General features: G+C 47.4%; 1 protein-coding gene across 1 annotated transcript in view; it reads left to right on the forward strand.

Annotated features, from left to right (window-relative positions):
• LOC107109289 (coronin-7-like) overlaps positions 1-11,203 on the forward strand; it is a 102,029-nt gene that overhangs the window by 78,258 nt on the left and 12,568 nt on the right. Inside the window, exons 15-21 of the mRNA XM_015409886.1 lie at positions 5,185-5,313; positions 7,823-7,946; positions 8,117-8,292; positions 8,492-8,600; positions 9,865-9,951; positions 10,078-10,220; positions 10,556-10,660. Coding sequence (XP_015265372.1) covers positions 5,185-5,313; positions 7,823-7,946; positions 8,117-8,292; positions 8,492-8,600; positions 9,865-9,951; positions 10,078-10,220; positions 10,556-10,660 — 873 coding nt within the window. The remainder of the gene's footprint in view (positions 1-5,184; positions 5,314-7,822; positions 7,947-8,116; positions 8,293-8,491; positions 8,601-9,864; positions 9,952-10,077; positions 10,221-10,555; positions 10,661-11,203) is intronic.

Below are 11,203 nucleotides of genomic sequence, written 5' to 3' on the forward strand. Positions count from 1 at the left end.
GCCTCCATGGAAGCAATGGAGAAGAGAATGACAGAGGCAATACAAGCCATGGGGGAGCAGATAGAAAAAACATTGGGGGACCAACTGGAGAAGCAAACTCAGATTCATCTGAAACATCTAGAAGAAGTCCAAGAGAAGAACATAACAGCATTGAAGGAATTGGTTACTACAGAAATAACTTCAATCAAGCAAGAAATGGAAGGAGTTAAGAAGGATGTTCAAGCAAATGCAACCAAGACTACAGAGACAGAGGAGAAGATACAAAAAATAGAAGAGAAACAAGATTCTTTGACTCAACAAATTACAAGATCAGAGACAATGATGGAGTTCAGAAGGATGCAGACTCATCTGAGATTCAGAGGCATTAAGGAAACAGAGAATGAGAACTTAAAAGAAAAAATGATGGAAGTGATAACGGCTTTTCTGGGCGAGGAGGAAGGGTCAATGGACTCAGACTTTGATTTGATTTATAGAGTGAACTCCAGAATTGCAGAAAAGAAGAATTTACCAAGGGATGTAATTGTACAATTTGTAACAAGATCAATAACAGAGGAGATATTCAAGAAGCAATTCAACGTCCCTTTTGTAATAGAGGGAAACAAAATTATGGTGATGAGAGAACTCCCAAGAACAATACTGCAAGACAGGAAAAGGTATAAATCCTTGGCGGACAAACTCAGAGCTTTGAGCATCAGATATAGATGGGAGATTCCACAAGGTTTATCCTTTACGTATCAAGGTGGGAGGATTCAGATCAGATCGATGATGGACTTTTATAAATTTAAGGCGGACAATGCGGACGTCTTTGGAGAACTTTAAAATAAAACGCATAATGGAGTACAAATTGTTGTCATGGAATGTTAATGGATTAAATTCACCAAACAAGAGGAAAAGAATCAATCATTGGATACAGAAACAGAAATGCAACGTGATATGCTTGCAAGAAACACATATTAGAAAACAGGATATAAAATATTTAAAGAATGCTTTATTTGGAATTGAATTTTGTTCTGCGGCCTCAAACAAGAAAAAAGGAGTTGTGACATATGTGAAGAAGGAGTTACAACCTACAGAAATTTTTAAGGACATAGATGGCAGATACGTGGGTGTGGAATTAATGATTCAGCAGAAAAAAACATTGTTGATCAACGTGTACGCACCCAATGGAGCAAAGGAAAAATTTTTTAAGGATATAACTGACCAATTACAACAATTGACTTATGAGCAAGTTATTATGGCCGGAGACTTTAATGGGACAATAGATCGTCTAGACAGAAAACCACAAAAGGACAACGAATTCAGCGGAAAATTGCCAAAGAATTTTTTTGAATTAGTTAAGCAAGAAAAATTAGAAGATGTTTGGAGGAAATGGAACCCGATGCAGAAAGACTTTACTTTTTATTCCAATAGACATTGCTCTTTTTCCAGAATTGATATGATTTGGATGTCTGAAGAATTATCAATGAAAACACATAAGACTGAAATTTTGCCAAGATGTAATTCAGATCACAATCCGGTGGTATGGAGTTCCACAGAAAGGAAAAAACCCTTTCTGTGGAGGATTAATGAAGACTTGTTGGATAAGAAAACGGTAATTGAGATGTTAAAGGAAGAAACGAAACAATTCTTTCAACAAAATTTAAATAAAGAAACACCGATACAGATTGTATGGGATGCTTATAAAGCGGTGATGAGAGGAATTCTCATCTCGCAAAACGTGAAGCAAAAAAAGGAAAAACTTCAAAAACAAACAGAAGTGTTAGAAAAAATTGCTCAGAAAGAAAAGGAATTAAAAAAGAAGCCTGGAAAAAAGCAAATTATTAAAGAATTAAAGTTGCTGAAGGAACAACTGAATGAGACTTGGAATCAGGAAATGTATTGGAATTTAAAGAAGTTACAACAGAAATCTTTTGAAGGGGCGAACAAACCGGGAAAATACTTAGCTTGGCAACTTAAGGCTAGAAGAGAGAGAAGAATGATAACCAAAATAATAGAAGATGGAAAAGAGTTCGTTGATCCTAATGGAATAAAGAGATGTTTCTTCAAGTATTATGCTAAACTATTCCAAACAACTAGAGTTGATCTTGAGAAGATTAAAACATATTTAAAGGAGATTCCACTACCAAAAATAAGTAAGGAATACAAAGATTTATTAAATGGTCCAATTCAAAAAGAAGAAGTGATGAAGGCAATAGAAGAGACAAAGTTGGGGAAGGCGCCTGGGCCGGACGGATTTACAGCGAAATTCTACAAAAAGATGAAAGAAGAAATTTCCCCGGTCCTGGAAGCTTTAACCAACGAAATAAGAGAAAACAAAAAGGTGCCGGACTCATGGAAAGAAGCAATTATTTCTTTGATTCCAAAGGAAGGACAAGATTCAACAAATGTAAAGAACTACAGGCCAATATCTCTTTTGAACAACGATTATAAAATCTTTGCAAAAATTATTGCAGAAAGGGTGAAAAACTATTTACAAACGGTAATTTCTGAAGATCAAGCGGGCTTTTTACCCAAAAGGCAGATTAGAGACAATGTAAGAATAGTAATGGACGCAATTGAATATTATGAAAAGCACCCAGAAAAAGAAGTAGCTTTTCTGTTTGTTGATGCAGAAAAAGCTTTTGACAATCTTAATTGGAATTTTATGCACCAGATGATGGAAAAGATTGAAGCGGGACAACATTTTAGAAATTGTATTGAAGCTATCTATTCTGAACAAAGAGCTAAAATAAATGTGAATAAAGAACTGACAGATAACTTCAAAGTACAGAAAGGAACAAGGCAAGGTTGTCCGTTATCACCGTTATTATTTATCTGGGTATTGGAAATACTTTTACAAAAAATACAGTACGATCAAGAAATAAAGGGCTTGACACATAAAGGACACCAATACAAATATCGAGCATTTGCAGACGATGTAATGTTTATGGTGGAAAACCCAACAGAAAAATTGACATTGCTTTTTCAAAAAATAAAGGAGTTTGGAGAATTGGCCGGCTTTTACGTAAATAAGAATAAAACAAAACTTATATGTAAAAACATGATCAAACAAAAACAAGTGGAACTACAAGAACTGGTACAATGTGAAGTAGTTAAAAAAACAAAATACCTTGGAATTGAATTAACGGCAAAAAATATAGACCTATATAAGAATAATTATGAGAAATTATGGACTAAGCTGACTCAAGATTTTAAGAAATGGGATAAAATGAACTTATCACTGATGGGAAGAATATCAGTTATAAAAATGAATGTCCTACCACGTTTGATGTTCCTGTTCCAAACAATACCAATTCTGCATAAAACGGATTTGTTGGCCAAGTGGCAACAAGAGTTGTCAAAATTTGTTTGGGCAGGCAAGAAACCAAGGATCAAAATGAAAATACTTTGTGATGCCAAAGAAAGAGGAGGTCTACAAATGCCAAATCTTAGACTATATTATGAAGCGGTTTGTCTAACATGGATGGATCAATGGGTGAAGCTTGAAAATGACAGATTGTTGGGGTTGGAAGGGCATGATTGTAGATTTGGCTGGCATGCATATTTATGGTATGACAAGATAAAAATGGACAGTTTTTTTAAACTTCACTTGGTGAGAAAAGCTTTGTATATGGTATGGACAAGATATAAGAAGTACCAGAGTGACTTAAGACCATTGTGGATTGTACCAGTAGAAGTGTTGATATCTTACTCAAGACAGCGAGGTAGAGACTGGTTGCCATATAGAGATTTAATTAAAAAAGAGGGAACAGAGTGGGTAATGAAAAAGCAGAATGAAATTGAATATGAATATGAGTGGTTGAAATATATGCAGATTTATGATCTTTTTAGATCTGACAAAAAAAACTATGGTTTTAGAGAGGAAAAAAATGAAATTGAAAAGGTTTGGGAGAGTGGAGGAGGAAAAAATATTTCTAAAATGTATAAGGTGTTGTTAAAATGGTATACTGAAGATGAAACTGTTAAAGAACAAATGTTAAAATGGGCTATTAATATGAATAAGGAAGTGGCTATGGAAACCTGGGAATATTTGTGGAAAAATTCTATTAAGATCTCGACATGTACTAATGTTAAAGAAAATTGTTATAAGATGATGTATAGGTGGTACATGACACCTAAGAAGATTGCAAATATGAATCAAAATATGTCAAACAAATGCTGGAAATGTAAGAGGCATGAGGGCTCATTTTATCATATGTGGTGGACTTGTGAGAAAGCTGTAGACTTTTGGACAAAAGTCCACAATGAAATGCAAAAAAAATTGAAATGTTCTTTTAAAAAAGCACCGGAAATTCTGCTTTTGGGACTTAAAATGGAAGAAGTCAATACGACTAAAAAGACTTTACTCTGGTACCTGATAGTGACAGCGAGAATGATTTATGCTCAGTTTTGGAAGACAGAAAAGGTACCAGAGGTTGAAGAATGGATACAAAAAGTTCTGTTCATGGCACAAATGGATAAGATTACAAAAAAACTGAATAACAAAGAAGACGATGAGTTTTTTGGAGAATGGAATGACTTTAAAATTTATCTGGAAAAGAACTGGGATGTGAAACAAAACTTAATATGTTTAGATCAATATTAAGTCAAATGATGTTATCTTTAGATTGTAATGATGAGAAACTGATATTGTTGATGATATGAAGTAATTTGGAGCAGGGGTGGAAGCATTGTGGGAAGCCATTGGAGGGAGGGGAGGAACTGGGAATGGGGTAGACAATTGATAGAATGAAAAGTTTTATATGTTGTATTCCTGAGAAAAATAAAAAAAAAATTTGTTTACCAAAAATCCTACTTTGTAAGCTACTGACATTAATGTTGTGAGCGGGCGATTTGGCTCCCTTATAAATTCGCTTGCTCTGGAGCCCTCCTTCCTGAGCTAAGGCAAAAATGTGTGAGCTGGGGGCTTTAAAATTGTGAGCTAGCTCACACCAACTCAGCTTGGAGGGAACACTGCTCTGGAGCCCTCCTCCCTGAGCTAAGACAGAAATGTGTAAGCCAGAGGCTAAAAGAACTGAGCTAGCTCACACCAACTCGGCTTAGAGGGAGCACTGCTCACAGGGTGTCTGTCTGTTGTGGGGAGGGGAAGGGAAAGGAGATTCTAAGCCACTCTGAGACTCCCTTGGGTAGTGAAGGGCCATGGGGTGTAGATCCAATCTCTTCTTCCCCCGTCTCTCCTCCCAGGTCCAGAGGATCAGCCTCCACCCAGCCCACCGGCCCAGCGGAGCCTTCACCTCCACCTGCATCCCAAGCCTCCCCCTGGAAAGCCGGGCCCCAGACGCCCCCCGGACGGAGGAGGACGTGGACATCAGCGTGAGTGGAGACCTCTCCCCCCCCACCCCCCTTGGGTTGCTGAGGCCGGCGTCCCTCCCGGGCTCTAAAGGCCCGGCCAGAACCTAGTGGGCGTGTGAGTCCCTCCAGCCCTGCAGTGGGGGTCTCCCTGACCCAGGCAGGAAGGCCAAGAGGGACGGACGGGGCCCCCTTCTGGATCGCTCGGTTTGTGGGGCAATTTTTTTTCTTCTGGGGCAAGTGCACACACACAACTTCAGGGTCCAGTGGCACCCTTAAGACTAAAAAGGTTTATTTGCGGTATGAGCTTTCCTTTGCACGCACACCTCGCAATCTTAACATAAGAACATAAGAGAGGCCAATGTTGGATCAGGCCAAAGGCCCATCCAGTCCAGCACTCTGTATCACACAGTGGTCAGAAATACCAGTGCCATCAGGAGGTCCACCAGTGGGGCCAGGACATTAGAAGCCCTCCCACTGTTGCTCCCCATCCCAAGCACCAAGAAGACAGAGCATCACTTGCCCCAGACTGAGAGTTCCTGTCTATACCTTATGGCTAATAGCCACTGATGGACCTCTTCTCCATATAAAGGACAAAAGAGAAGCCAGTGTTGGATCAGGCCAATGGCCCACCCAGTCCAACACTCTGTATCACACAGTAGCCACGAATACCAGGTGCCATCAGGAGGTCCACCAGTGGGGCCAGGACATTAGAAGCCCTCCCACTGTTGACACCCCCCCCAAGCACCAAGATGACAGAGCATCACTTGCCCCAGAGTCCCTATCTATACCTTGTGGCTCATAGCCACTGATGGACTTCTGCTCCATATGCTTCTCTAATTCCCTTTTGAAGCCGTCCATGCTTGTCGCCGCCACCCTGTGGCAGTGAATTCCATGTGTTAATCACTCTTTGGGTGAAGAAGTACTTCCTTTTATCCATTCTAACCCGACCGCTCAGCAATTTCATGGAGTGCCCATGAGTTCTTGTATTGTGAGAAAGGGAGAAAAGTACCTCTTTCTCTACCTGCTCTTTCCCATGCATAACCTTATAAACCTCAATCGTGTCACCCCTCAGTCATCGTTTCTCCAAGCTAAAGAGCCCCAAGCGCCTTAACCTTTCCTCATAGGGAAAGTGTTCCAACCCTTTTATCGTTCGAGTTGCCCTTTTCTGCACTTTTTCCAAAGCTATAATATCCTTTTTAAGGTGTGGTGACCAGAATTGCACACAGTATTCCAGATGAGGTCTCACCATTGATTTATATAGGGGCATTATGATATTGGCTGATCTGTTTTCAATACCCTTCCTAATAATCCCCAGCATAGCATTGGCCTTCTTTATTGCAGTCACACACTGTCTCGACATTTTCAGTGAGTTATCTACTACAACTCCAAGATCTCTCTCTTGCTCAGTCTCTGCCAGTTCAGACCCCATCAACGTGTATTTATAGTTAGGATTTTTGGCTCCAATGTGCATCACCTTGCACTTGGCCACATTGAACCCCATTTGCCATGTTGACGCCCACTTGCCCATCCTTGACAGATCCCTTTGGAGTGCATCACAATCCTCACTGGTTTTCACCACCCTGAACAACTTCTTATAACCTTAACTTGTAGTTTAGTGTCACTTTGCATATCTTGATCGTCATCATGTTGCATGTTGATTTGCTGTTCCTTCTCTGGCTACAAGTCTGAACCTTGACTGCCGCTCTTGACGTATGTGATGAAGTCGTGCCGTGCACACAGGAGCTCATACCTTGAATAAACCGTTGTTGGTCTTAGAGGTGCCCCCACTGGACTCTCTAAATCTGTTGCCCACACAGACACAGGCGCACAAACTCACTTCAGCCAGAGCAGACAATGCATCCTCCGTTCCCAAACAGTGTGTCAGCCCACAAACCCCTGGACCAAATGCAAAACAAACGCAAGGACTCTGTCGTCTCTCCCTTTCACTGTAGGGGGGGCTGGGCTGGGCTGGATGGGAAGTGGGGGGGGCTTTGGTAGTAGGTCGGGGGCCGGGCCCACAGCTGGGCGCGCCTGTCCAAGGCCAGATGAGGTGCCCGCTTGCCTCCTTGCCGTGCCTGGCTGGGCTTACCTGCGGCTGGTGGGCCAGGTGGCAAGCATCTCTCAACCCAGACTTGCCGTCTCTGCTGCTGCTTGTGCCACCATTGCCATTTGTGCCGCTCTTGTCCTCCCTATCAACAGGCCAAGGCTCAGGGAGGGAGGCCAAGAAAAGCCACTAGGGGCCAGGCCCAAGAGGCCCCACGGTAGCTATGGGCCTGAGCCCCTGGGGGGGGAAGCTGCCTCTGTGCCCCCCCTTGGGGGGGTGGGGGGGCGTCTGAGCCAGGCCTTGGGGGACATCCTTTGGAAAGAGGACCTTCAGCCGAGGTGTCCTTCCTTCTGTGGCCCTGCCCCAAGCCTCCTCCTCGCACGGAGGATCTCCCGGGGATCTCCCTTAGTGAGCCAGGCCCACTTTCCCCTCGGCTGCGGCTTCCCTGACGGGCGGGCGGCGTTGCTGTCTCTCTCTCCCCCCCAGGCGGGCAGCGACCTGTCCTCTCCCACCATCTCCCTGACGTCCCCCTCCAGCACGGCGGCATCCCTCTCAGCCACTAGCGGCTTCGTCTCCAGCCCCAGCCAGAGGTCCCTGCAGAGCATTCTGGGTAAGCCGGGTCCCTCCCCCCTCTCCTCCCTCCCAGTGGTTGCCAGCGGTGCGTGGGGGGGGCAGGCCGGAGGCTGAGCCTTTGCCAATTCTCTCTGCCCGCCACCATTGTGGTGGAGCCCTGGGCCCGCCCCCCCCCCTCTCCCCCTCTGTGCCCCCCTCCCGCCTCAGGCCCCAGCTCCGGTTTCCGCCACCTCCAGGGCTCCGTCCTGCCCCGCGGCACCCACTTCACCAACCTCAAGGGGCTGAACCTGACCACGCCGGGCGAGTGCGACGGCTTCTGCACTAACCGGCAACGCGTGGCTGTCCCGCTGCTCTCTGCAGGAGGGCAGGTGGCCGTCTTGGAGGTAAGGGCGGGGCGGGGCGGGCAGGGCTGCGAGAGGCAGCTGGTCTCCCTCCTGCCCTCCCTCGGTCGCGGGGGCACTCCCTCTGCTGGTCGGAGACGCTTGAGACGTGGTGGGGTGCGAGGTCTGTAGAGGCCCTGGGGGGCGGGGGGCGGAGGAGGCAGCGCGCTTCTCCAGCGCTAAGGCCCGGATTCCTCCTCAGCTGTCCAAGGCGGGACGCCTGCCCGACGCTTCCCTGCCCACCATTGAGAATGGCGCCCCCGTCTCCGATCTGTGCTGGGACCCCTTTGATCCGGAGCGCCTGGCCATCGGTAGGTGATGCTCCCTTTGGACCGTGGAGCCCCACGGCCGAAACCAGAAGCTGCCCCAGCTTTGAGGGAGGGGGGGGTCACGCAGGAGGTCCGGCGCTCTTCCCTGCAGGTGCTCTGGGGCTGTTACGGCTCACGTCCAGGCACAGCACCCAAGACCAGCAGTTGGCTCAGGGCAATTCCTGAGAGCCAGTTTGGTGCAGGGGTTAAAGAGTGTTGACTCTTATGTGGAGAACCAGGTTTGATTCCCCATTCTTCTGCATGAAGCCAGCTGGGTGACCTTGGGTCAGTCACAAGTTCTCTCAGAGCTGTTCTCTGAGAGCCAGTCTGGTTTCGTGGTTAAGTGCGTGGACTCTGATCTGGGAGAACCGGGTTCGATTCCCCACTCCTCCACTTGCTTCTGCTGGATGACCTTGGGCAAGCCACAGTTCTGATAAGAGCTGTCCTTGAAAAAGAGCAGTTTCTGTCAGAGCTCTCTCAGCCCCACCTACCACAGGGTGTCTGTGGTGGGGAGGGGAAGGGAAAGGCGTTTGTAAGCTGCTCTGAGACTCCCTTGGGTAGTGAAGGACGGGGTATAAATCTAATCTTCTCTTCTTCTCCTCCTCCTCCTCCTTCTCTCAAAAGCAGTCCTCCAAAGAGCTCTTTCAGCCCCACCTACCTCCCAGGCAATGCTCCTTCTAAGCCATGGAGTCCTATGGGCAAAAATTCAGCTTTGTGAGCTACTGACACTAAAATTCTGAGCGAGGGATTTGGCTACTGGGTAAATCAGTTTGCTCTGGAGCCATCCTTCCTGAGCCAAGACAAAAATGTGTGAGCTGGAGGCTGAAAAACTGGAAGCTAGCTCACGCTAACCCAGCTTAGAGGGAACATTGCTCCCAGGGTGTCTGTTGGGGGTGGGGGGAAGGGAAAAGGGATTGTAAGCCCCTCTGAGACGCCGAGTGAAGGGCCAGGGGTATAAATCCAATTAAGCCAGTTTGATGTAGTGGTTAAGAGCGTGGAGTCTAATCTGGGAGGACCGGGTTTGATTCCTCACTCCTCCATATGTAGCAGCTGGTGTGACCTTGGGTCAGTCACAAGCTCTCTCAGAGCTGTTCTCTCAGGAGCAGTCCTCGAAAGAGCTCTCTCGGCCCCAGCTGCCTCACAGGGTGTCTGTTGTGGGGAGGGGAAGGGAAAGGAGATTGTAAGCCGCTCTGAGACACCTTCGGGTAGTGAAGGGCCGGGGGTATAAATCCAATCTCCTCCTCCTCCTTTTTCTTCCTTGGCACAGCTGGCGAAGATGCCAGGATCCGCCTCTGGCGGATCACGCCAGGAGGGCTGCAGAAGAGCTTGCTGGAACCGGAGGCCGTGCTGCAAGGTAGGGCCAGCTTCCCTGGAGGGAGGGGTATGGAAATGAGGTCCGCCCCCCCCCCGGCCTGGAGGGATCCGCTTGTCCCCCCAGCAGAGAGTGTTCCGGGACCCCCACCCCTCTCTCTCCCCCCAGGTCATACCGAGAAGATCTACTCCATCAAGTTCCACCCGCTGGCGGCGGACCTCCTGGCCTCCTCCTCCTACGACCTAAGCGTCCGCCTCTGGGACCTGCGCTCCGGGAGACAGGCCCTGCTTCTGGGCGGCCACGGGGACCAGGTAGGGGGGGCAGGTGGCTGGCCGCTCCCTGGCCACGCGGAGGTGCTGGGGAAGGAGGGGGTCTCCGGGAGGGTCCTCCGCTCTCCCCGTCTGTCCACGGAGGGGCCCGCAGGGGGTGGGCAGGCTGCCACACCCCGAGACCCCCTTTCTTGTGGTTGGGAGGAAGGACCTCTAGGCTGATAAACTGCGAGCTAGCTCACACTGACTCAGCTTAGAGGGAACACTGCTCCCAGGGTGTCTGTTGTCAGGAGGGGGAGGGAGCCCCCTGCGCCCCCTGCCTCAAGCCCCTCGGGCCAGAGGGCTGACCTCTTCTTGGGGGGCCGGGGACCTTGCAGATCTTCAGCCTGGCCTGGAGCCCGAACGGACGCCGCCTGGCCACCGTCTGCAAGGATGGCAAAGTGCGGGTGTACGAGCCCCGGCGAAGCTCGGAGCCCCTGCAGGTGAGTGGGGGCCTCGGTGGGGGGCAGTGCTCCTTCTAAGCTGAGTGAGTGTGGGCCAGCTCACAGTTTTCTAGCCTCCGGCTCACAGACTTTTTTTTATATACATAAAATTTTAATTGCTTTTCTTACTACACACTACAAACTAAGACTACAAAACTAAAAACTACATAGAGAGTAACAAGGCACTTAGATGAGCTATTCAAACGCTTTGGATATATGTCTACATGATAGAGATTGTATTCAAGTCTTTAGATTGTATTAAAAGTGTTCAAATAGGAAAGACATGAAAATATTTTTGGTATTAAATCACATCTGGATACTGCTACGATTTCGTTGCAGACTTTTGTCTTCGCTCGGGTAGGATGGGGCTCCAGAGCAGACTAATCTATGCAGGAGCCCAATCGCCCGCTCACCACTTTTAATGCCAGTCACTCACAAAGTAGGAGTTTTGCTCACAGGACTCCACAGCTTAGAGGGAGCATTGTTGGGCGGGGAAGCGAGGTGCCTCTCAGGGAGGCGTGGCATTGGGGGGGGAGGGAAAGA

This window comes from Gekko japonicus, unplaced genomic scaffold (genome assembly GCF_001447785.1).
Source record: "Gekko japonicus isolate JY-2015 unplaced genomic scaffold, Gekko_japonicus_V1.1 scaffold78, whole genome shotgun sequence".
Lineage (NCBI taxonomy): Eukaryota > Metazoa > Chordata > Lepidosauria > Squamata > Gekkonidae > Gekko > Gekko japonicus.